The 27161-nt window shown below is 39.9% G+C and overlaps 1 protein-coding gene across 1 annotated transcript in view; it reads left to right on the top strand.

Moving 5' to 3' along the window:
• Nucleotides 1–26858, top strand: part of FCRL5 (Fc receptor like 5) — a 45487-nt gene extending 18629 nt beyond the window's left edge. Inside the window, exons 8-16 of the mRNA XM_059902445.1 lie at nt 1802–2080; nt 5407–5685; nt 21534–21812; nt 22252–22368; nt 23045–23072; nt 24194–24276; nt 24479–24547; nt 26659–26690; nt 26769–26858. Of these exons, the coding sequence (XP_059758428.1) occupies nt 1802–2080; nt 5407–5685; nt 21534–21812; nt 22252–22368; nt 23045–23072; nt 24194–24276; nt 24479–24547; nt 26659–26690; nt 26769–26858 (1256 nt within the window). The remainder of the gene's footprint in view (nt 1–1801; nt 2081–5406; nt 5686–21533; nt 21813–22251; nt 22369–23044; nt 23073–24193; nt 24277–24478; nt 24548–26658; nt 26691–26768) is intronic.
• Nucleotides 26859–27161: the final 303 nt, after the last annotated feature.

The following is a 27161-nucleotide window of genomic DNA, read 5'->3' as shown; positions in this document are numbered from 1 at the left end:
TGTCTAAAGAGAGAAACAAAACTCAAAGACATAATAAAAAGTTTCCTGAAGTAAAGAAAACTTGAATATGTAGATCAAAAGACATATCCTGATGAGGTTATTGACTTTCAAGGCTAAAAATATACGTGTGTGTGTGTGTGTGTGTGTGTGCACGTGCCCACCTGTGTGTGTGTGTGATCATGGCAAAAAAAAAGCAGTCATCTCAGAAAGAAAAAATATGCAGTTGGTCTTAGTCTTTACACAGAAGTCAATACTAAAAGAGAGAGGAATGGTATTCAGACTTGGACTTTCAGAGGAGAAATGAGAACTGAGAATTTTATATCAAATCAGAAAAACATTTTCAAACATGCAAGAATTCAGGGAACTTAGTACCCATTAACGCTTCTTGAAAAATTACTTGATGACAAACTCTAGCCAGCCAAGGTATGAATCAATATAAAAGACTCAAAATGAGGAAACTATGATATGAAAAGTGAATACTGAATCTATTCAGATCGGTAGTTCTCAGCCTTGGCTGCATATTAGAATCACCTAGGAATTTTGAAAAGAGACTTTTTACTAAGCTCTCTCCAGACCAATTAAATTCAGAATCTCTCAGATGGGGTCTCAGAATCCACATTTTTTAACACAACCTCAGTTGAAAATATTGTACAGATATGGTTGAAAACCACTGATTCAGACATAATAACAAAGGCTAAGCAATATGAGAGTTATGGTTACAGAATAGAAAGCAACTATTCTAAATGCTGAAAAAGTAAAAAATATATGTAACAAAGGAAAATCATTCAGAGGGAGAAGAGGAAATTAAAAAACCAACTTTCTTATGATTATTATTATTTCATAATGGAGGATAAAAATTGACTTAATAATTTAGAAAAATTAATGACAGATTTCAAAGTTTTCATTTTGTAAATAATTTCTGGATACTTTATAGAGAACAACTCGTCATTAATGAATTACAGCTCACTAACAGTCCATAAAAAATCAAATAATAAACTGTAAGGTCCCATAGGATAGAATAAGTCAATTCTTCAGATGGAACAACTGTAGAGTTTAAAACTAGGAAAAGAGAAATGATAAGAAAAATAAGCCTGTGCATTTATATGACTATAATTGATCAGAGGGTGGGGAAAGGAAACTCTTACATACCATTAGTGCAAGTGTAAATTGGTTGAAACTTTTTGAAGAAAAATTTAACATTATATATCATTATTTGAAATGCCCATATCCCAATCCCAGAAATCCCACTTCGAAGAATTTATCCTAAGAAATGCATTGACAAAATACAATGATATATATACAGAATTGTGTAATGCAGCCTTATTCAAAATTAGAAAACAATAACAACCTAAAGTTCCATAATGGGGAATTGCTTAAGTATATTACAGTAAATTCATACCATGGAATGCTTTGCTGTTGTTAAAAATAATCAAGCAATATTTACCCTAAATTATCAAATTTTAAATTTAGAGGAGTTGCATTTTATGCATGTAAATTATACCTCAATAAAGCTGATTTTTTAAGTGACTGAGATAGATCTCTAGGTAATAACATAGAATGATGCTCATGATATTTTGCTAAGGGGAAAAATCAGGTTGTAGACCAGTATGTATATTGTGATCCCATGCATGTATGTGGGGTTTTTATGCATTTGTTTATGTGTTGATAAGAATAAGAGTTCTTACACGTAGAAAAGATCTCGAAAGTGTCACCAAATAATCAACAGAGGTAACCTCTGAAAAATAAAAATAGAGGAAATGGGAAAAGATCCTGGTATCAACTAACTCATTTTTGCTTTCAGTTCCAGTATCTCACCCTGTCCTCACCCTCAGGGCTCCCGGGGCCCAGGCTGTGGTGGGGGACGTGATGGAGCTTCACTGTGAGGCCTGGAGAGGCTCTCCCCCGATCCTGTACCAGTTTTATCATGAGGATGTCAGCCTGGTGAGCAGCTCAAGCCCCTCTGGAAGGGGAGCTTCCTTCAACCTCCTTCTGACGGCAGAGCATTCTGGGAACTACTTCTGTGAGGCCAACAATGGCCAGGGGGCCCAGCGCAGTAACACAGTGTCACTCAGTGTCAGAGGTAAGTGGACCCAACTACAGCACAGCCAGGGACAGACCATCTCCCCCACCTTCCCCTGTAGCCGAGATTGGAGGTACCCCAGGGTCATTTACATCATTGCTACACAGCCTCCAACTGAGAGTTCTGTATTCTACATTTTCAGGAACTTTCACCTTCCCTTTGCTTGCTTTGCCTCTCCTGGTAGCAGTAGTGCAAGACATTGTGACCAAAAGTTTCCTAACATAGGAATAAAGGCTTTTAAAACACAAATTTCATCCTGGCCAACAATGATCAGCAAGAAAGGAAATTGTAAAGTTCAGCATGTCTCACCTCAGAAGAGATTTAGTTGGGGTTTCCTTTGTCAGTCAATCAATAAAAAGGCCAACTCATCTTTTCACTGGCTCATGAATTTCTCTCTAGATTCTCCTGCCCCTGTCCCAGAACATCTCAGATCTCCAGCCAGAACTCCTGCTAAAAGACCTTTCAACATCATTCTCCTGACAACTTACCTCTCATTCAGCTATAGCACTCTCTCTCCTACCTGGTCTGTCATGGGCTAACCTAGTCATGCCCACTTTCAGTGCAGGCTTGGCACCTCACTCATAGTCTTCCTCTCTACCCTACACTCTGCCATCATTCCATAACTCGTCCACATGGATGACCCACTCAACACCATGTCTTGTCATTCTTTCTGCCACCCACTGCCCGGTACATACACTACTCCAATCACCTGACCACAACCTCCTATCCCTCTACTTGTTTCTTCAAATCCTCCAATCACTAGGGGCAAGACAGGAATAAAGACGCAGATGTAGAGAAAGGACTTGAGGACACAGGGATTGGGCAGGGTAAGCTGGGACAAAGTGAGAGAGTGGCATGGACATATATACACTACCAAATGTAAAATAGATAGCTAGTGGGAAGAAGCCACATAACACAGGGAGATCAGCTCGGTACTTTGTGACCACCTAGAGGGGTGGGATAGGGAGGGAGAGAGGGAGACGCAAGAGGGAGGAGATATGGGGATATATGTATATGCACAGCTGATTCACTTTGTTATAAAGCAGAAACTAACACACCATTGTAAAGCAATTATACTCCAATAAAGATGTTTAAAAAAATTTTTTTAATACAGGAATTAAAAAAAATAAAATCCTCCAATCATTATTGTTCTCAGACCTCAACAGAACCCCCAGTTCATTAACACCTTTACTTCCTCCCAGACAATCACACCCTCGACTCCCACCACCATTTGCATTTTTGTCTCTGTATCCATCCAGTAACTCATCCCTCCTCTTCCTAAGGTATAGAAGACTGCTTCCTATGAAAGGTGAAAATCTCCATCTCACCTCTAGAGTCCATCCTTTCTTGCATTCTCAGACACTTTGAACAACTTTCTCTCCTGCTTTATAGGATCCTTCCCATTGACATTTAACATGCTATGTCTGTCCCATGTCTAAGAAAAAACCCTAACTTGGTCCCACTTACATCTCCAGCCACTGCTCTATTATGGCTAAACTTCTGAGAAAGAGTCAGTTGCACAGATTGTCTCCATTTCCTCCTTACCCACTAGGATTTAACACTTGGTTTCTTCTGACCTCTATACAAAAAATGATTCTCACAAAGGTCACCAATGACCTCCATGGCTTTAAATCCAGTAGCCATTTTCCAATCCTCACCTTACTTGATCTCTCAGAAATAGTACATACTGTTTGTATTTTCTTTCTTCTTGAAACCCTCCCTTCCTTGGCTTCAATGACTTCACCTTCCTGGATCTCCTTTCTCTGCCACTCCTTCTCAGTTCCCTTTACTAGCTCCTCCTTCTATAGACAAACTATAAAAGCATTGGTGTGTCCCAGAGCTTTGTCCTGCATGTACCCTCTTCTCTTATATATGTTCTTTCTCTGAATGATCCTGGGGGTGTCATCTATAAATGATTCTTAAACTTTTATCTCCAAAAGAGACCTCCTACCTGAGCACCTGCTTATGCCATATCTCTTAAAGGCTCATGAACTTGAACATCTCTAAAACTGAACTCATGGAAATCCCCCCAGATCTGGTTCTCCTCCAAGTGTCCCTAGCTCTGTGAAAGACACATCCATTCATCCAGATATACAAGGCAAAAACCCAGGAGGCTCCCTTGCCATTTCTCTCCCTTGGTCTCCATAGCCAGTTAATCATTGACTCCTATTGATTTTATTTCCAAAATATTCCTTGGATCTTTTCTTTCTATCTTTACTGCCACTGTCATAGTCAAACCTACCACCATTTCAATTACTGCAGTGCCACCACTCCACCCCTAATAACCTCTCCATTCCATTTCTGTCCCATTACAATCCATTTTGCACACTGAGATCAAAATTGTCTTTAAAAAAGACAGGTTTGATCATCTCATGCCCCTGTATAGAGACACTTACAGGTTTCCCATTGCTCTGTGAAGAAGGATCAAAATCCGTACCATGGCTTGTGAAGCTCTGCCTAGCTCTCCAGCCTCCTATTTCACGGCACTCTTCAAACCCTTCTCTTAGTGCTGCTGTCACCTCGTTTCAACAGCTCAAAAGCTCCCACCTTCTTCTCAGCTCAGGGCCTTTGCACACACTGTTTGCCTGCCTGTGCAGTCTTCATTCCCTTCCTCACTTGGTTAATTCAGATGTCACTTTGTGAGGCAGCATTACCTGACTAACCCATACTAGATCAGGTCCCATTATTATACATTTCATAGCACCCTATTCTTTACTTTGTATCAATTATCAATGTTTTAATTATGTATTTGTATTTCTATTTAATTACTCTATCCTGTCATCTAGATTGCAGGCTTCATGAGAGCAGGGACTGTGTCTTTCTCACTATTGAATCTCCAGCATATTGTGTAGTTCCTGAGACTTTTAAACTGCTCAATTAATTTTTGATGAATGAATAAATATGAAAATGAGCCAATAACTTGATCAATATTTATTCTCTTTGGGGTCTTATTTTTGATGCGGCCAAGGCTCAGTTACATCCCTGGCTATGTAAGCAGCAGTCTCCCCTGTTTCTCATTTTCTATTGAACTGATTTCTCCTTTTCTCCAATTGTCTTTTGACTTCTCAGATACTTGGGTTTCAATTTAATCTCTGTTTTCAGATTCTCCAAACAATTTTGAGATTGTATATCGAAGTATTCCAGACTATATATAACACTACACAAATGGTTTGTTTCTTCAGATCTGAAGAAATTATAGCTGAGCTCTGAGTGATGTCACAAGGTCATTAAAAACAGAAAAACATTTTCCTGTTTGAAATGTCTTTTCTATGGAGGAACATATTTAAACAGCATGAACTAATGGTTAACTATCTTTCTTCCTTCAGTTCCAGTGTCTCATCCTGTCCTCACCCTCAGGGCTTCCAGGGCCCAGGCTGTGGTGGGGGACATGGTAGAGCTTCACTGTGAGGCCCAGAGAGGCTCTCCCCCGATCCTGTACCAGTTTTATCATGAGGATGTCGCCGTGGGGAGCAGCTCAGCTCCCTTGGGAGGAGGAGCATCCTTCAACCTCTCTCTGACCACGAAACATTCTGGAAACTACTCCTGTAAGGCTGACAATGGCCTGGGGGTCCAGCATAGTGAGGTGATGTTACTCAGTGTCATAGGTGAGTTGGTCCTGCCCGCAGGCAGCACAACCAGGGACTGACCGTCTTCTCTCCCCGGCAGCAGAAATGGAGCTCCAGCATTCGTGTTTGCTGGTGTGACCACCCCCCCCCCCCCAGCATATTTCCTGCACATAGAATCTCCAGTTGAAAGTCTGGGATCCTTCCTGTGGCTGCGGTTTCAGAAACCTGGACCCTCTCAGCAGCACAGTTCAAGAAGTCTTCTTGAATGTGATCAAAACTCCTCACTAAAAATGCAAAGAAGGTTTTTAGAACATTGACTATATTTTGATCTGCAATTATGATTAAAAAAAAAAGGGAAAATAACGAATTCTAAGTATAGGTTTCATTGCCCCAAAAAAGGTTGGGCCATTCTTTGTCCTGGTTTTTCTCTCTTTGACTTCCAACAAACTTCTACTCTTGAGCTTCTTTCACTACCAGGGATATAAACATGCCTCACATTTCCATATTAAAAATTCTATATTAATATTAGCTAGGTACATAGCCTTTAAGGATATACAATCACAACCAATCCAAGTTAGTTTACAAAGTGATTCTTAAAGTAGTGGGGACACAGAGGTGAAAGCAGGATGACATGGAATGAAAATGGTCACCCATTAATCAAATTCTTTCATTCTCTAAGCTGTCTGACATCTTGCCATTAGGTATAAAAACCAAAGGAAAACTGCTTCTTGTCATCTCTGAATCTGCTTTGTGATGATCCCCTACAGGTCAAACTTATGGTAGAGCAAAAGTATGCTAAGGGCTGTTGAGATGGATGTTCTAGTCTTGGTTCTGAAGACACTAGCTCTATGAACTTGGCCAAGCATATTTCCCTATATTGACCTCAATTTCCTCATTCATAAAGTGAGAAAATTGAACTAGATGAATACCAGGGTCATCCTCAACCCTAGAATTCTATTATTTTGGTGCACAGGGAACATGGCATATGTCAGACTCAAAGGTTCCTGGAAGGAGACATGCTAAAGGAGAAGCTGGGAGTCCCTGCTCCTAGGATACAACCCAGAGAAACACGAGACCATGAAATAGCATGCAAATGCTTTCTGAAGTACATAAAGCAAAATACAGGCTGATACTCTTAGTCTCCCTTGGCTGGGTCCCTGAGTATCATAAGGAATACAGACAAAATCACATGAGCAGGTTGATTTAGGCATTACCAGTCCAGGAGCCAGCATCCCATCAAGGTGGTTGGGCAGCCATCTCTTTGGCATCTAGCAGGCAACTTGATTGCAGATTTGATTTTTTCCATTCAACCAGTCCATTCTTCTTCCCCCAGTAGCAGGCAGCACCTGCCTCAGCCAATTTTCCTCTAAGGTTCACAGGGACTCTTACCGCATGGTTTACACACTCACCATTTAGATCCACCACACAGGCATGTACTTCTGACCAAGTGCCACTCCCTCCCTCTTCACAACACAGTGGACCAGCACATCATACCCCTCACACTCTGTATTCGTGATTTTTATACACATCCTCATTCCTTTGTTTCTATGATCCCTGGTGCAAATGCCTATTATTTATGCTGGTGCTATCACACCTAAAGGACTTCTTGCTAGATGATTGTGTCTGAGTCCTAGAACTAGGACACAGATCATGGAGAACTGCAAGAAAAAGGAATACTTATTATCACTGTCACTACCATCATCATCATCACCACCATCAATACTTACTGAGTCCTTGTATGTGCCAGGCCCTGTGCTTAGTACTTGACATGCAATATCTCATTTAATCTTTAAGATAAACCACTGAGGTTAAAAATGAGATCATTTTTATCCTCAGTTTGCAGGAGAGGAAACTGAAACATAGAGAGGTGAAGTAACTAGCTTAGAGACACAGCTAGCAATGGTAGAGCCAGGTTGAAAAATGAGTCTATCCAACTCAATGTAAATATACATTATAATATCTCTCATCCTTTGTGGCCAGGTTTAACACAACTTTTTAATAATTTATTATTCTGGAAGAATACATAAACTTACACGATAAAAAATCAAATGGAGCAAAAGGGTACTTTCAGGTATATTTTTCTAGAAATATTAAAATATATTATAAACAAAGGCATAGAATTTTTTACAAGTACAATCATATTACACATATAGTTATGCAACTTGCATTTTTTACTTGATATATCTTGGATATCTTTCGTGTTTTATTAGCAAGTCAACTAGGTTGTCTCCAGTTTTTAGCTATTATAAAAATTCTACAATAGAAATCTTTGTGCAAATATATTTGCAAATACTTTTTTAAATAGAAGTTTAGTTACAATAGTATAGTTACAATGTGTAGAGCAAAGTGATTCAGTTTTATATACGTACATATATATATATATTCATTATCAGATTCTTTTCCATTGTAGGTTATTACAAGATATTGAGTATAGTTCCCTGTGCTATACAGTAGGCCCTTGCTGGTTATCTATTTTATATATAGTAGGGTATACATGTAAATCCCAAACTCCAAATTTATCTCACCCCACCTGCTAGCCCCCTTGGTAACCATAAGTTTGTTTTCTATGTCTGTGAGTCTATTTCTGTTTTTTTGTTTGTTTGTTTTTGGTTTTTTTGTTTGTTTTTTTGTTTGTTTTTTTTAAAGATTTATTTATTTTATTGATTGATTGATTGTCTTCGTTTCTGTGCTAGGGCTTTCTCTAGTTGCGGCAAGTGGGGGCCACTCTTCATCACGGTGCACGGGCCTCTCAGTATCACGGTCTCTCATTGTGGAGCACAGGCTCCAGACTCACAGGCTCAGTAGTTGTGGCTCATGGGCCCAGTTGCTCTGTGGCATGTGGGGTCTTCCCAGACCAGGGCTCGAACCCGTGTCCCCTGAATTAGCAGGCAGATTCTCAACCACTGTGCCACCAGGGAAGCCCTATTTCTGTTTTATAAATAAGTTCATTTGTAACATTTTTTTTTTAGATTCCACATATAAGTGATATCATATGATATTTGCCTTTCTCTGTCTGACTTACTTCACTCAGTATGGCAATCTCTAAGTCCATCCATGTTGCTGCAAATGGCATTATTTCATTCTTTTTTATGGCTGAGTAATAGTCCATTGTATATATATACCACATCTTCTTTATCCATTCATCTAATGATGACATTTAGGTTGCTGCCATGTCTTGGCTATTGTAAATATTGCTGCTATAAACATTGGGGTGCATATATCTTTTTGAACTAGAGTTTGCCCAAGAGTGGAATTGCAGGATCATATGGTAACTCTATTTTTACTTTTTTGAGGAACTTCCATACTATTCTCCATAGTGGCTGCACCAATTAACATTCCCACCAACAGTACAGGAGGGCTCCCTTTTCTCCACAGGTTCTCCAGCAATGTTTCTTGACTTTTTTTTTTTTAACGTCTTTAGTGGAGTATAATTGCTTTACAATGCTGAGTTAGTTTCTGCTTTATAACAAAGTGACTCAGCTATACATATACATATATCCCCCTATCTCCTTCCTCTTGCGTCTCCCTCCAACCCTCCCTATCCCACCCCTCTAGGTGGTCACAAAGCACCGAGCTGATCTCCCTGTGCTATGCAGCTGCATCCCACTAGCTATATGTTTTACATTTGGTAGTACATATAAGTCCATGCCACTCTCTCACTTCGTCCCAGCTTACCCTTCCCCATCCCCGTGTCCTCAAGTGCATTCTCTACTTCTGCATCTTTATTCCTGTCCTGCCCCTAGGTTCTTCATAGCCTTTTATTTTTTTTTAGATTCCATATATATGTGTTAACATACGGTATTTGGTTTTGTTTGGTTTTTTTGTTTGTTTTTTTAAATTTTTGGCTGTGTTGGGTCCTTGCTTCTGTGCGAGGGCTTTCTCCAGTTGCGGCAAGTGTGGGCCACTCTTCATCGCGATGCTCAGGCCTCTCACTACCGCGGCCTTTTTTGTTGCGGAGCACAGGCTCCAGACACGCAGGCTCAGTAATTGTGGCTCACGGGCCCAGTTGCTCCGCGGCATGTGGGATCGTCCCAGACCAGGGCTCAAACCCGTGTGCCCTGCATTGGCAGGCAGATTCTCAACCACTGCACCACCAGGGAAGTCCACGGTATTTGTTTTTTTCTTTCTGACTTACTTCACTCCGTATGACAGACTCTATGTCCATCCACCTCACTACAAATAACTTAATTTCGTTTCTTTTTATGGCTGAGTAATATTCCATTGTATATATGTCCCACATCTTCTTTATCCATTCATCTGTCAATGGATACTTAGGTTGCTTCCATGTCCTGGCTACTGTAAATAGAGCTGCAATGAACATTGTGGTACATGACTCTTTTTGAATTAAGGTTTTCTCAGGGTATACGCCCAGTAGTGGGATGCTGGGTAGTATAGTAGTTCTATTTTTAGACTTTTAAGGAACCTCCATACTGTTATCCATAGTGGCTGTATCAATTTACATTCCCACCAACAGTGGAAGAGGGTTACCTTTCCGCCACACCCTCTCCAGCATTAATTGTTTGTAGAAGTTTTGATGATGGCCATTCTGACTGGTGTGAGGTGATACCTCACTGTAGTTTTGATTTGCATTGCTCTAATGATTAGTGATGTTGAGCATCCTTTCACATCTTTGTTGGCAATCTGTATATCTTCTTTGGAGAAATGCCTATTTAGGACTTCTGCCCATTTTTGGATTGGGTTTTGTTTGGGTTTTTTTGATATTGAGTTGCATGAGCTGCTTGTAAATTTTGGAGATTAATCCTTTGTCAGTTGCTTCATTTGCAAATATTTTCTCCGATTCTGAAGGTAGTCTTTTCATCTTGTTTATGGTTTCCTTTGCTGTGCAAAAGCTTTTAAGTTTCATTAGATCCCATTTGTTTATTTTTTTTTTTATTTCCATTTCTCTAGGAGGTGGGTCAAAAGGATCTTGCTGTGATTTATGTCATAGAGTGTTCTGCCTATGTTGTCCTCTAAGAATTTTATAGTGTCTGTCCTTACATTGAGGTCTTTAATCCATTTTGAGCTTATTTTTGTGTACGCTGTTAGAGAGTGCTCCAATTTCATTCTTTTATATGTAGCTGTCCAGTTTTGCCAGCACCACTTATTGAAGAGGCTGCCTTTTCTCCATTGTATATTCTTGCTTTCTTTATCAAAGATAAGGTGACCATATGTGTGTGGGTTTATCTCTGGGCTTTCTATCCTGTTCCATTGACCTATATTTCTGTTTTTGTGTCAGTACAATACTGTCTTGATTACTGTAGCTTTGTAGTAGAGTCTAAAGTCAGGGAGCCTGATTCCTCCAGCTCCGTTTTCCTTTCTCAAGATTGCTTTGGCTATTCGGGGTCTTTTGTGTTTCCATACAAATTGTGAAATTTTTTGTTCTAGTTCTGTGAAAAATGCCATTGGTAGTTTGATAGGGATTGCATTGAATATGTAGATTGCCTTGGGGAGTATAGTCATTTTCACAATGTTGATTCTTCCAATCCAAGAACGTGGTATATCTCTCCATCTGTTTGTATCATCTTTAATTTCTTTCATCAGTGTCTTATAATTTTATGCATACAGGTCTTTTGTCTCCTTAGGTAGGTTTATTCCTAAGTGTTTTATTCTTTTTGTTGCAATGGTAAATGGTATTGTTTCCTTGATTTCTCTTTCGGATTTTTCATTGTTAGTGTATAAGAATGCAAGAGATTTCTTTTTTATTTTTTTATTCAAACAGAAAGTCACAAAAATTATTATCATCCTCATCAGTTCACTCAGTCCCATGTAATTAATTTTTTTATCTTGATCTTTTGTTACCACTTTTATGAATTCATCAGTTTTCCATTAGAGTTCTGAAAATGCTTATTCACTCAATTCAGCAGTATAGTCAGTTACCAGAAACCTGTACTTGTCAGAGTCTTTTCCATGAATTCCTTGAAGATGAAACCCTTTTATAGGAACATTTTTGCAAAAGCATCAGAGTACACCCAGAACTGTCTGTAAATGACAAAAGACTTAAAAATGACCACGGTTAAAGTTTTGATGAAAGTTCATAATAATACAATTGGCAAGGAAATTTAGTTATTTCTGAGATATACATTTTAAAGTAATAACTAGAATAATGACTTATAACATTATACCAGAACATATAAGATTTTTAGGAATTTCATGTAATGTCATGTAATGTAATTAATTTCATGTATTGTAAAATGAAACATTTATATTAACATATTTCCATACAAATAACCCAAAGAAATTTTAGTATTAGTTTTTTTTTTAAATTTTGAATTTGATTTTATTTATTTTTTTATACAGCAGGTCCTTATTAGTCATCAATTTTATACACATCACTCTATACATGTCAATCCCAATCACTCAATTCGGCACACCACCATCCCCACTCCTCCCACCCCTGCCGCGGCTTTCCCCCCTTGGTGTCCATACGTTTGTTCTCTACATCTGTGTCTCAAATTCTGCCCTGCAAACCAGTTCATCTGTACCATTTTTCTAGGTTCCACATACATGCATTAATATACGATATATCTTTTGCTCTTTCTGACTTACTTCACTCTGTATGACAGTCTCTAGATCCATCCACGTTGCAACAAATGACTCAATTTCGTTCCTTTTTGTGGCTGAGTAATAGTCCATTGTGTATATGTACCACAACTTCTTTATCCATTCATCTGTCAGTGGGCATTTAGGTTGCTTCCATGACCTGGCTATTGTAAATAGTGCTGCAATGAACATTCGGGTGCATGTGTCTTTTTGAATTATGGTTTTCTCTGGGTATATGCACAGTAGTGGGATTGCTGGATCATATGGTAATTCTATTTTTAGTTTTTTAAGGAACCTCCATACTGTTCTCCATAGTGGCTGTATCAATTTACATTCCCACCAACAGTGCAAGAGGGTTCCCTTTTCTCCACACCCTCTCCAGCATTTGTTGTTTGTAGATTTTCTGATGATGCCCATTCTAACAGGTGTGAGGTGATACCTCATTGTAGTTTTGATTTGCATTTCTCTAATAAATAATGATATTGAGCAGCTTTTCATGTGCTTCTTGGCCATCTGTATGCCTTCTTTGGAGAAATGTCTACTTAGGTCTCCTGCCCATTTTTAGATTGGGTTGTTTGTTTCTTTGATATTGAGCTGTATGAGCTGTTTATATATTTTGGAGATTAATCCTTTGTCCATTGATTCATTTGCAAATATTTTCTCCCATTCTGAGGGTTGTCTTTTGGTCTTGTTTATGGTTTCCATTGCTGTGCAAAAGCTTTTAAGTTTCATTAGGTCCCATTTGTTTATTTTTGTTTTTATTTCCATTACTCTAAGAGGTGGATCAAAAAAGATCTTGGTGTGATTTATGTCAAAGAGTGTTCTTCCTATGTTTTCCTCTAAGAGTTTTATAGTGTCTGGTCTTACATTAGGTCTCGAATCCATTTTGTGTATGGTGTTAGGGAGTGCTCTAATTTCATTCTTTTACATGTAGCTGTCCAGTTTCCCCAGCACCACTTATTGAAGAGACTGTCTTTTCTCCATTGTATATCCTTGCCTCCTTTGTCATAGATTAGTTAACCATAGATGCGTGGGTTTGCCTCTGGGCTTTCTATCTTGTTCCATTGATCTATGTTTCCGTTTTTGTGCCAGTACCATATTGTCTTGATTACTGTAGCTTTGTAGTATAGTCTGAAGTCAGGGAGTCTGATTCCGCCAGCTCCTTTTTTTCCCTCAAGACTGCTTTGGCTATTTGGGGCCTTTTGTGTCCCCATACAAATTTTAAGATTTTTTGTTCTAGTTCCATAAAAAATGCCATTGGTAATTTGATAGGGATTGCATTGAATCTGTAGATTGCTTTGGGTAGTATAGTCATTTTCACAATATTGATTCTTCCAATCCAAGAACATGGTATATCTCTCCATCTGTTGGTATCACCTTTAATTTCTTTCATCAGTGTCTTATAGTTTTCTGCATACAGGTCTTTTTTCTCCCTAGGTAGGTTTATACCTAGGTATTTTATTCTTTTTGTTGTAATGGTAAATGGGAGTGTCTCCTTAATTTCTCTTTCAGATGTTTCATCATTAGTGTATAGGAATGCAAGAGATTTCTGTGCATTAATTTTGTATCCTGCAACTTTACCAAATTCATTGATTAGCTCTAGTAGTTTTCTGGTGGCATGTTTAGCATTCTCTATGTATAGTATCATGTCATCTGCAAACAGTGACAGTTTTGCTTCTTTTGCAATCTGAATTCCTTTTATTTCTTTTTCTTCTCTGATTGCCGTGGCTAGGACTTCCAAAACTATGTTGAATAATAGTGGTAAGAGTGGACGTCCTTGTCTTGTTCCTGATCTTAGTGGAAATGTTTTCAGTTTTTCACTATTGAGAATGATGTTTGCTGTGGGTTTGTCATATAAGACCTTTATTATGTTGAGGTACATTCCCTCTGTGTCCACTATCTAGAGAGTTTTTATCATAAATGGGTGTTGAATTTTGTCAAAAGCTTTTTCTGCATCTATTGAGATGATCATATGGTTTTTATTCTTCAATTTGTTAATATGGTGTATCACATTGATTGATTTGCATATATTGAAGAATCCTTGCATCCCTGGGATAAATCCCACTTGATCATGGTGTGTGATCCTTTTAATGTGTTGTTGGATTCTGTTTGCTAGTATTTTGTTAAGGATTTTTGCATCTATATTCATCAGTGATATTGCTCTGTATTTTTCTTTTTTTGTAGTATCTTTGTCTGGTTTTGGTATCAGGGTGATGGTGGCCTCATAGAATGAGTTTGGGAGTGTTCCTTCCTCTGCAATTTTTTGGAAGAATTTGAGAAGAATGGGTGTTAGCTCTTCTCTAAATGTTTGATAGAATTCCCCTGTGAAGCCTTCTGGTCCTGGACTTTTGTTTGTTGGAAGATCTTTAATCACAGTTTCAGTTTCATTACTTGTGACTGGTTTGTTCATATTTTCTATTTCTTCCTGTTTCAGTCTTGGAAGGTTATACCTTTCTCACAATTTGTCCATTTCTTCCAGGTTGTCCATTTTATTGGCATAGAGTTGCTTGTAGTAGTCTCTTAGGATGCTTTGTATTTCTGAGGTGTCTGTTGTAACTTCTCCTTTTTCATTTCTAATTTTATTGATTTGAGTCTTCTCCCTCTTTTTCTTGGTGAGTCTGGCTAATGGTTTATCAATTTTGTTTATGTTCTCAAAGAACAAGCTTTTAGTTTTATTGATCTTTGCTATTGTTTTCTTTGTTTCTATTTCATTTATTTCTGCTCTGATATTTATTATTTCTTTCCTTCTGCTAACTTTGGGTTTTGTTTGTTCTTCTTTCTCTAGTTCCTTTAGGTGTAAGGATAGATTGTTTATTTGAGATTTTTCTTGTTTCTTGAGGTAAGCTTGTATCGTTATAAACTTCCCTCTTAGAACTGCTTTTGCTGCATTCCATAGGTTTTGGATCATCGTGTATTCATTGCCATTTGTCTCTAGGTATTTTTTGATTTCCTCTTGGATTTCTTCAGTGATCTCTTGGTTATTTAGTAATGTATTGTTTAGCCTCCATGTGTTTCTGTTTTTTACATTTTTTTCCCTGTAATTCATTTCTAATCTCATAGTGTTGTGGTCAGAAAAGATGCCTGATATGATTTCAATTCTCCTAAATTTACTGAGGCTTGATTTGTGACCCAAGATGTGATCTATCCTGGAGAATGTTCCATGCGCACTTGAGAAGAAAGTGTAATCTGCTGTTTGGGGATGGAATGTCCTATAAATATCAATTAAATCTATCTGGTCCATTGTGTCCTTTAAAGCTTCTGTTTCCTTATTTATTTTCATTTTGGATGATCTGCCCATTGGTGTAAGTGGGGTGTTAAAGTCCCCCACTATTATTGTGTTACTGTCAATTTCCTCTTTTACAGCTGTTAACCATTGCCTTATGTATTGAGGTGCCCCTATGTTGGGTGCATATATATTTATAATTGTTGTATCTTTTTCTTGTATTGATCCTTTGATCATTATGTAGTGCCCTTCCTTGTGTCTTGTAACATTCTTTATTTAAAGTGTATTTTATCTGATATGAGTATTGTTACTCCAGCGTTCTTTTGATTTCCATTTGCATGGAATATCTTTTTCTATCCCCTCACTTTCAGTCTGTATGTGTCCCTAGGTCTGAAGTGGGTCTCTTGTAGACAGCATATATATGGGTCTTGTTTTTGTATTCACTCAGTGAGCCTGTGTCTTTTGGTTGGAGCATTTATTCCATTCACATTTAAGGCAATTATTGATATGTATGTTCCTATGACCATTCTCTTAATTGTTTTGGGTTGTTTTTGTAGGTCCTTTTCTTCTCTTGTGTTTCCCACTTAGAGAAGTTCCTTTAGCATTTGTTGTAGAGCTGGTTTGGTGGTGCTGAATTCTCTTAGCTTTTGCTTGTCTGTAAAGCTTTTGATTTCTCCATCAAATCTGAATGAGATCCTTGCTGAATAGAGTAATCTTGGTGGCCGGTTCTTCGCTTTCATCACTTTAAGTATATCATGCCACTCCCTTCTGGCTTGTAGAGTTTCTGCTGAGAAATCAGCTGTTAACCTTATGGGAGTTCCCTTGTATGTTATTTGTCATTTTTCCCTTGCTGCTTTCAATAATTTTTCTTTGTCTTTAATTTTTGCCAATTTGATTACTATGTGTCTCAGCGTGTTTCTCCTTGGGTTTATCCTGTATGGGACTTGCTGCACTTCCTGGACATGGGTGGCTATTTCCTTTCCCATGTTAGGGAAGTTTTCGAGTATAATCTCCTCAAATATTTTCTCTGGTACTTCCTCTCTCTCTTCTCCTTCTGGGACCCCTAGAATGCGAATGTTGTTGCGTTTAATGTTGTCCCAGAGGTCTCTTAGGCTCTCTTCATTTCTTTTCATTCTTTTTTCCTTTATTCTGTTCCACAGCAGTGAATTCCACCATTGTGTCTTCTAGGTCACTTATCCGTTCTTCTGCCTCAGTTATTCTGCTATTGGTTCCTTCTAGTGTAGTTTTCATTTCAGTTATTGTATTGTTCATCTCTGTTTGTTTGTTCTTTAATTCTTCTAGGTCTTTGTTACACATTTCTTGCATCTTCTCCATCTTTGCCTCCATTGTTTTTCCGAGGCCCTGAATCATCTTCACTATCATTATTCTGAATTCTTTTTCTGGAAGGTTGCCTATCTCTGTTTCATTTAGTTGTTTTTCTGGGGTTTTATCTTGTTCCTTCATCTGGTACATAGCCCTCTGCCTTTTCATCTTGTCTATCTTTCTGTGAATGTGGTTTTTGTTCCACAGGCTGCAGGATGGTAGTTCTTCTTGCTTCTGCTGTCTGCCCTCTCAAGAATGCAAGAGATTTCTGTGCATTAATTTTGTATCCTGCTACTTTACCAAATTCATTGATTAGCTCTAGTAGCTTTCTGGTAGCATCTTTAGGATTCTCTGTGTATAGTATCATGTCATCTGCAAACAGTGACAGCTTTACTTCTTCTTTTCCAATTTGGATTCCTTTTATTTCTTTTTCTTCTCTGATTGCTGTGGCTAAAACTTCCAAAACTATGTTGAATAATAGTGGTGAGAGAGAACCACCTTCTCTTGTTCCTGATCTTAGTGGAAATGGTTTCAGTTTTTCACCATTGAGAATGATGTTGGCTGTGGGTTTATCATATATGGCCTTTATTATGTTGAGGTAAGTTCCCTCTATGCCTATTTCTGGAGGGTTTTTATCATAAATGGGTGTTGAGTTTTGTCAAAAGCTTTTTCTGCATCTATTGAGATGATCATATGGTTTTTCTCCTTCAATTTGTTAATATGGTGTATCACATTGATTGATTTGCGTACATTGAGGAATCCTTGCATTCCTGGGATAAAACCCACTTGAGCATGTTGTATGATCCTTTTATTGTGCAGTTAGATTCTGTTTGCTAATATTTTGTTGAGGATTTTTGTATCTATGTTCATCAGTGATATTGGCCTGTACTTTTCTTTCTTTGTGACATCTTTGTCTGGTTTTGGTATCAGGGTGATGGTGGCCTCATAGAATGAGTTAGGGAGTGTTCCTCCCTCTGCTATATTGTGGAAGAGTTTGAGAAGGATAGGTGTTAGCTCTTCTCTAAATGTTTGATAGAATTTGCCTGTGAAGCCATCTGGTCCTGGGCTTTTGTTTTTTGGAAGATTTTTAATCACAGTCTCAATTTCAGTGCTCATGTTTGGTCTGTTTATATTTTCTATTTCTTCCTGGTTCAGTCTTGGAAGGTTGTGCTTTTCTAAGAATGTGTCCATTTCTTTGAGGCTGTCCATTTTTCTGGCATATAGTTGCTTGTAGTAATCTCTCATGATCCTTTGTATTTCTGCAGTGTCAGTTGTTACTTCTCCTTTTTCATTTCTAATTCTATTGATTTGAGTCTTCTCCCTTTTTTTCTTGATGAGTCTGGCTAATGGTTTATCAATTTTGTTTGTCTCCTCAAAGAACCAGCTTTTAGTTTTATTGATCTTTGCTATTGTTTCCTTCATTTCTTTTTCATTTATTTCTAATCTGATATTTATGATTTCTTTCCCTCTGCTAACTTTGCGGTTTTTTTGTTCTTCTTTCTCTAAATTGCTTTAGGTGTAAGGTTAGGTTGTTTATTTGAGATGTTTCTGGTTTCTTGAGGTAGGATTGTACTGCTGTAAACTTCTGTCTTAGAACTGCTTTTGCTTCATCCCATAGGTTTTGGGTCTTCGTGTTTTCATTGTCATTTGTTTCTAGGTATTTTTTTATTTCCTCTTGGATTTCTTCAGTGATCTTTGGTTATTTAGTAGAGTATTGTTTATCCTCCATGTGTTTGTATTTTTTCCAGATTTTTACCTGTAATTAATATCTAGTCTCTTAGCGTTGTGGTTGGAAAAGTTACTTGATACAATTTCAATTACCTTAAATTTACCAAAGCTTGATTTGTGACCCAAGATATGATCTATCATGGAGAGTATTCCATGAGCACTTGAGAAGAAAGTGTGTTCTGTTGTGTTTGGATGGAATGTCCTATAAATATCAATTAAGTCCATCTTGTTTAATGTATCATTTAAAGCTTGTGTTCCCTTATTTATTTTCATTTTGAATGATCTGTCCATTGGTGAAAGTAGGATGTTAAAGTCCCCTACTATGATTGTGTTACTGTCAATTTCCCCTTTTATGGCTGTTAGCATTTGCCTTATGTATTGAGGTGCTGCTATGTTGGGTGCATAAATATTTACAATTGTCATGTCTTCTTCTTGGATTGATCCCTTGATCATTATGAGTGTCTTTCTTTGTCTCTTGTAATAGTCTTTATTTGAAAGTCTATTTTGTCTGATATCAGAATTGCTAACCAGCTTTCTTTTGATTTCCATTTGCATGGAATATCTTTCTCCATCCCCTCACTTTTGAACTGTATGTGTCCCTAGGTCTGAAGTGGGTCTCTTGTAGACAGCATATATGTGGGTCTTGTTTTTGTAACCATTCAGCCAGTCTATGTATTTTGGTGGGAGCATTTAATCCATTTACATTTAAAGTAGTTATCCATATGTATGTTCCTATTACCATTTTCTTAATTATTTTGGGTTTGTTTTTGTAGGTCTTTTCCTTGTCTTCTGTTTCCTGTCTAGAGAAATTCCTTTAGCATTTGTTGTAAAGCTGGTTTTGTGGTGCTGAATTCACTTAGCTTTTGCTTGTCTGTAAAGGTTTTAATTTCTCTGTCGAATCTGAATGAGATCCTTGCTGGGTAGAGTAATCTTGGTTGTAGGTTTTTCCCTTTCAACACTTTAAATATGTCCTGCCCCTCCCTTCTGCCTTGCAGAGTTTCTGCTGAAAGATCAGCTGTTAACTTTATGGGGATGTCCTTGTATGTTATTTGTTGCTTCTCCCTTGCTGCCTTTAATATTTTTTCTCTGTATTTAATTTTTGATAGTTTGATTAATATGTGTCTTGGCATGTTTCTCCTTGGATTTATCCTGTATGGGACTCTCTGCCCTTCCTGCACTTGATTGACTATTTCCTTTCCCATATTAGGGAAGTTTTCAACTATAATCTCTTCAAATATTTTCTCAGTCCCTTTTTTTTTCTCTTCTTCTTCTGGGACCCCTATAATTTGAATGTTGTTGCGTTTAATGTTGGCCCAGATGTCTCTGAGACTGTCCTCAATTCTTTTCATTCTTTTTTCTTTATTCTGCTCTGTGGTAGTTATTTCCACTATTTTATCTTCCAGGTTACTTATCCGTTCTTCTGCCTCAGTTATTCTGCTATTGATTCCTTCAAGAGAATTTTTAATTTCATTTATTTTGTTGGTCATCATTGTTTGTTTGTTCTTTAGTTCTTCTAGGTCCTTCTTAAATGTTTCTTGTATTTTCTCCATTCTATTTCCAAAATTTTGGATCATCTTTACTATCATTACTCTGAATTCTTTTTCAGGTAGACTGCCTATTTCCTCTTCATTTGTTTGGTCTGGTCATTTTTACCTTGCTCCTTCATCTGCTTTTTGTTTCTCTGTCTTCTCATTTTGCTTAACTTACTGTGTTTGGGGTCTCCTTTTCTCAGGCTGCAGGTTCATAGTTCCCGTTGCTTTTGGTGTCTGCCCCCAGTGGCTAAGTTTGGTTCAGTGGGTTGTGTAGGCTTCCTGGTGGAGGGGACTGGTGCCTGTGTTTTGGTCAGTGAGGCTGAATCTTGTCTTTCTGGGGGGCAAGACTGCATCTGGTGGTTTGTTTTGGGGTGTCTGTGAACTTATTATGATTTTAGGCAGCCTCTCTGCTAATGGGTGGGGTTGTTTTCCTGTCTTGTGAGTTGTTTGGCATAGGGTGTCCAGCACTGTAGCTTGCTGGTCATTGAGTGGAGCTGGGTCTTAGCGTTGAGATGGTGCTCTCTGGTAGAACATTTGCCATTTGTTATTACGTGGAGCCGAGAAGTCTCTGGCGGACCGATGTCGTAAACTTTGCCCTCCCACCTCAGAGGCACAGGCCTGACACCCGGATGGAACACCAAAACCCTGTCAGCCATACTTTTGGGAAGTCTGAGGTCTTCTGCCAGCATTCAGTTGGTGTTCTGTAAGAGTTGTTCCACATGTAGTTGTTTTTCTGATGTATTTGTGGGGAGGAAGGTGATCTCCATGTCTTACTCCTCCGCCATCTTGAATGTCTCAGTCCTGTTGACTTTTTTTTTATTCAAAATATAAAATTTATTCAAAAGCAATAAAATAACAGTTTCTATGAAGTATGAACTGTATATAATAAGTAAACACAGCACAGTACCAAACTTGTTGACTTTTTAATGATGGCCATTCTGACTGGTGTGAGGTGATACCTCACTGTAGTTTTGATTTGCATTTCTCTAATAATTAGCCATATTGAGCATCTTTTTCACGTGTCTGTTGGCCATTTTTTACATAACTTATGTTAGTAGCCCTAAAGGAAATAGTCTTAGAAGTAGATTTGCTGGGTGAAAGTTTATGTGCATTTTAAATTAGATATATATTTCCAAATCACCATTCAAGGAAGTGTCTCAAATTTGCATTCCCACCGAGAGCATATCAGGGTGCCTCTTAATCCACAACCCCATCAGTATTATCTGCCTTTTTAAGCTTTGCCAGTCTGATGGGTGTTTTTATTTGTATATACTTAATTAGTAACAAAGATGTTATCTTTATATATTTATTGGCTATTTGAAGTTTTTAGTGATTCATACACTTTTCACACTTTTCTGTTGGATATTTTTGTGCATTGAAAGCTATTTGTAGATTCAGGTCATTAACTTTGCTTGTCATATGTGTTTCAATATATTTTCCTTGATTGAGATATGACTTTTATTATTTGTTTATATTATTTTTTGTTCCTTTCTGAGTATGTTAGAAGTAGGAATTTCTATTGACTTTTTGTTTTCCCTCAGTTCCAGTGTCTCACCCTATCCTCACCCTCAGGACCCCCAGGGCCCAGGCTGTGGTGGGGGATGTGGTGGAGCTTCATTGTGAGGCCCAGAGAGGCTCTCCCCCGATCCTGTACCAGTTTTATCACAAGAATGTCACCCTGGAGAGCAGCATATCCCACTCTGGACAAGGAGTGTCCCTCAACCTCTCACTGACTGCAAATCATTCTGGAACCTACTCCTGTGAGGCCAACAATGGCCTGGGTCCCCAGTGCAGTGAGGCAGTGACACTTTCCATCACAGGTACGTTTCCTATTCTCAGGCCACAGACGTGGCCAAAAGATTTCCTCCTAGGATACTCTGATAATCCTTGTGATGCCTGACCAGGACAGTGTTTCTCAGGGACAGGTACACAAAGCTAGATGTTCTCCAAACTGTTATTTTCATTAAGTGTTTCTGAAGGCTTGTCATTTGGGTGGGAAAGGGGGCTAAAGAAGACCACTGAATTTAATACTCTTCAGCTAGCATCATCCATCCTGACCCTCAACCCTTGCATCAGCCACAGACATGAGCTTCCCCACCAAGAGAAGTGCCATCCCCTGTGCCACACCTGCACCTGATTAGCCTCAGGAGTCCTGGTCCCCTCAGTTCATCCTCTCTCCCAGGCATCAGCTCCAGGGATCAGGGCAGTTCAAGACCACAAGCCTCTCCCTCTGGCTCATGCCTGGGGTCTCCCCCTCAGGGCTGACAGGGAGCAGAAGTGGCCCTGTTGCCACCGGTGTCACCGGGGGGCTGCTCAGCGTGATGGGTCTTGCTGCCGTGGCACTGTTGTTCTACTGCTGGCTCCCGAGGAAAGCAGGTGAGTAACTCCCTGGTTAACCTTTGCTTGAGTCCCTGTCCTTCCCATCTCCATTCCCTCAGGCTCATGCTGCCTCTGGAACCACCCCCCAAGCTCTCAACACCTCCTTTCTGCACAATTCCACAGCTCCTACATTCCCCTCTAGTTCCTCCAGAATTTGTCTTCATCAAATGCAAAGTTTCCAGAACAGCCCTATTGGGTGTAAGATGTCTTCACAAGATGCAGTTTATCTGACATGACAAATTACAGTGCATTTCCCTCTCTACCCTTGCAAGACCCCCAAGGAACGGAAGAGGAGAAGAAAAACTCTGAGAAATAGTAGTGAGAACAGAAACCAAATGGAATTTGATAACTTACTGATTTTGTAAATGTATGGTACTTTCATAGCCGATCAAGTCTATTTTCCCACATTCAGCTATTGACCATTGTTCTTCACAAACTCCACGTTAAAAGATTATGGATTGTGGGCTACCCTTTTGTATTATAACTATACCCCTCTGGAATCCAGGATCAGTAGTTTTTGCCCAATCTGCCACCTCCCTTGGACATAGCAAAGGAGGGTTCACATCTTAGAGACAGTGACTCCTGGAAGGTTCTAGGTGAGCCTCCTATGAGCTGTGCTCCTTGTGAAGTCTTCCTTCTCCTGGACTCAATGTCTCTCTGCTTTCCTTTGCAGGAGGAAAGCCTACATTTGACTCCTCCAGGTAAGACCTGCCTATATTGCCGTATGGTTAATGAAATGCCCACCAAGTATGAAAATGGAATTGAATCTGGTTACTGCTGCGAGCATGGTCACTGCTTCATGTCACTGAGATGGGTTGTGCCAATTTCATGTTGCCACCTCCCTTGGGATATCTCAATTCCCAGGACCTTCTCACCCATCAGCTTAGCTAAATAGGCCTTTTTCTTGCAGCAAGTGTTAATTGCTTTTTATTTATTAACTTACATCCTTGGTCCAATGTTGCCTTGGTTGTTTGAGTGACACTATGACCACTGAATCCATCCGTTTCCTAAGATGGTCTTAGCTTAATCAGCCTGGAAAGCTCTGGTCATGGCCAACCCAACCTAACCAACACCTGTTGTGATGACAGCCAAGAAGATGGAGTCACGCAACTTGGCCACCCCGAGAGACCTCTCTGCTAACAGGAGGTGGTGCCTGTGAAGAAGGGGCTGCCATCTTGGATTCCAAAGACTGACTTTAGGAGTCACACCACAGCTCACAAACTATCCCTGGGCAAGCTTATGGTAGCAGCATCCAAACCATCCTGAGTTCCTCTGAGCCTTTTTGTTTGTTTGTTTTTTTGGCCGTGCTGCAAAGTTGCAGGATCTTAGTTCCCCCACAAGGGACTGAACCCAAGCCCTTCTTAGTGAAAGCACCAAGTTCTAACTTCTGGACCACCAAGGTATTCCCATTTGAGCCTTTCTAATTATGGATTTCACTCAGATACTGATCTCTCTGGGAGTGTAGACCTTGGAGCCAGGTTTGAATGGCTCCTGGCTCTTTCCCTTTCTAGTTACATAGTCTTGAGTAAGTCATTTTACCTCTCAGAACCTCCATTTTTTCCATCTAAAAAATAGAGATAATAATAGCATCAACTTAATATTGTTATAGGCACTAGCACAGTGACATACTAGGTGGCAGTAAAGTCTGGATTAATATTATGATTTATAATATAATAGTCCATAACAATAGACCATTTGTTATATGCTCATCTATGTTTCCAGGCTTGGCAACTATCCTGTGGTAAAGACTCACTAACAGGGAATGATCCTTATAGCTACTTCATCAGGATTTCTGGGAAACATCAATGCTTCTACCTTACAGGAACCCATCAGCTTCAGACCCCCAAGAGCCCACCTACTACAATGTACCAAGCTGGATAGAACTGCAACCAGTGTACAGCAATGGTGAGGACTGAGGACCCTCCATTTGGGCAGGGACCCCAGGGTTGGTCCAGGAAGTGGTGGGACAAGAAATGAGGAAGGGATGGTACAGAGGCCCGGAGGGCCCTGCTCCCTCCAGAGAACAAACTCTATCTGGGAGAGGAGGAAGTAGCAAGACAAGGGGCAAGAACCTTAGCGTCCTCTCAAACTTCAACTTCTCTCCAAGTAAATCCTAACGGAGGAGATGTGGTGTACTCGGAAGTCCGGAGCGTGAAGGCGGAGAACAAACAGGCAGGTAAGACCCAAGGACCCTTGATTTGGGCGGTCTATTGCTATGTGTGGCTCAGTCTCCACCCCTTCAGTGGGTCTGGGCCAACCAGACACAGAACTGCCCCTCAGGCTGGGTCACTGAGCTTCTTACTTTGTGCCCACCTACCCTGCTGCGATTAACCAAGCTCACCGTGCAGAGCTGCTTTCTCCATTCTCCACAGATGGCCTCAGCATCACTTGAGTAACAAAGCCATCACCCTGGGCAGTCAGCCCCTCAGAGCTTCAGTGTCCCATCTGTGAAATGAGACAGGACTGTCTATCATTCCCTTCCGACCTGTACCTGTTTTCTACTGCTGCTGTGGCAAATGACCATGAGGGCTTAAACAATACGAGTTTATTATCTTACTGTGCTGTAGGTCAGAAGTCTAAAACACAGGTTACACTGGGCTAAAATCAGTGTCAGCAGAGGTCCTTTCTGGAAGCTCCAGGGGAGAATGTATTCCCGTGCCTTTTCCAGCTTCTAAAGGACACCCTTTTCCTTTCTGGGGCTCATGTCCCATCCCTCCATCTTCAAAGCCAGCAAGTGGCACCTCTCTAACCATTTCTTCCATAGTCAGTGCTCCCTTTGACCACAACTAGAAAAAGTTCTCAGATTTTAAAGTTCTCCTTAAAATTCCACCTGGATAATCTAAAATAATCTCGCCATTTGAAGGTCCTTAATCTTAATCACATCTGCAAAATCCCTTTCTCCATCTTAGGTCACATATTCACAGGTTCCAGGTATCAGGACATGGACATCTTTGTGGGAGACATTATTCTGCCTATCACACTCTCTCATAGGGTTATTGTAAGGATCAAACGAGGAAGTAGATGGGGAGATGCTATTACAGCAGCAGAGTTTAAGCAGCTTTTATGACGAGTATATGCTTGTTGTCTGTCTGTGTCATTAGTCCTCACTCATGGTAGATGGTCAGCTGTGAAGAATCCCAGCCTGGTTTCCTCCTCTCAGAGCAGGAAAGGGAAAGCCTTTGGGGCTATTCTAACTTTGTTCTGTAAAAAGTGTCATGTGATTTTTAGCCATTCTGCTTCCTTCTCTGGTTTTTTTATTCTTCTTGTATAAAATCAAATGAACTCCATTTTGTTCCATTCTTGGTTCAGGGGCCCACCTCTAAAATGTATGAATTCATTCACACTTACAACCCCCTTTGATGTGAGTGTTGTTATTACCCCATTTCACAGATGAGAAAACAGAGGCAGAGAGATCTTAAATGACCAGCCTGAAGTCACAGAGCTAACAAATCACAGAAGAGTCTGTCTCTAGAGTCCAAGCCTTAGGCCAAGCTCTGCTTCTCAGGGCAGTTCCAGGGAGCCTTGAGGCTCATTCCAAGCCAAAAAGAGAAAGCCTTGCTTAATGAATGCCATATTTCATTCCAGCTTTAAGACAATATAATAATAATAACAACTTCTATTATCATATCAACATGTGTTGAGCAGTTCCTATGTGCCTGGTACAGTTCTGAGTAGAGTACTGTAAATAAATACATTGAAAAAAAATATATATATATATGCCATAAATATATACACACACACATATATTTAAAGTTTGTTTGTTTATAACCCTCAGAAGTGTACCTGCACATTGGAACTGCTCAGCACATAACAGATGTTAGAAATCAAACACACACACACATAACCCTACAGGTAGGTATTATTATTCCCAACATACAGATGAGACACCAAGGCAGGAGACATTGAGTGACTTGCCCAAGGTCACAGAGGTGTCACGGCTGACCTGGGGCTCAGTCTGAGGTAGTCTGGATCAGAAGTCTGCTCTAAACCACTGCACTGCCTCTGCTCCAGGCCAGACTGCTTCTCCATAATATACACTATGAATCTATGATCAAAGCATGAACAAGATAAAAAGTACATTTCTTTCTTTTGAGAGTCCCTGGGGAGCTCAGCATGAGGAACAAAGAGTGGAGTGATGTTGAGGAGAGAGTTGCTCGAAGCTGTGAGGTTGAGGTTCTTAGGAAAGGTTCAGTGCAGCCCCATGGAGATGGCTGTGGCTGGGCTGGTGGCACAGATGCAAGGAGAGAGTTCTGAGTTCACAGCTGAATGCTTCCCTTCTTTCCACAGCAGCCTCTGACCCAGAGCTTCTCAAGAACACGGTGAGTCCCGTGACCTGTGTACTCTCCCACTTCGGGCCTGCTGGCCTCTGGCCCTCACCTATGTGCTCCTTCCCCCAGGATTCCTGTGTCATCTACTCCCAGGTGAAGGGGGCTTACGCCGCAGCCCCTAAGCCCCAGCTCTTGGCTGCATCCACTCCTCACAGATGAGTCCACGCAGCTCCCGACTGCTGTCTCAGCCTCTGCACCCAAAGCCACCCTTGGGGGAGAAGGGACATCAAAGTGGGAAGATTTAAACCACCCAAGGCCACACCCAGTAACCTGTGCATCATGTGCCCACACCCTAGTCTGAACAGAACACAGGGCCCCGCAGGACTCCCGCCTATTTCCAAAGTGACAGCCCTGGCCTAGTGGTCTTTTTCTTAATGACATGTTGCTCCCAACCCAGGGCCCATGATGTTGCCTGGCTTCCTTAACGGCTTCAGCTTTGGTCACTATTCCGAGTCCTACTCT

The sequence above is a fragment of the Balaenoptera ricei genome, chromosome 1 (genome assembly GCF_028023285.1).
Source record: "Balaenoptera ricei isolate mBalRic1 chromosome 1, mBalRic1.hap2, whole genome shotgun sequence".
Lineage (NCBI taxonomy): Eukaryota > Metazoa > Chordata > Mammalia > Artiodactyla > Balaenopteridae > Balaenoptera > Balaenoptera ricei.
This window is presented reverse-complemented; position numbering and strand designations above follow the sequence as displayed.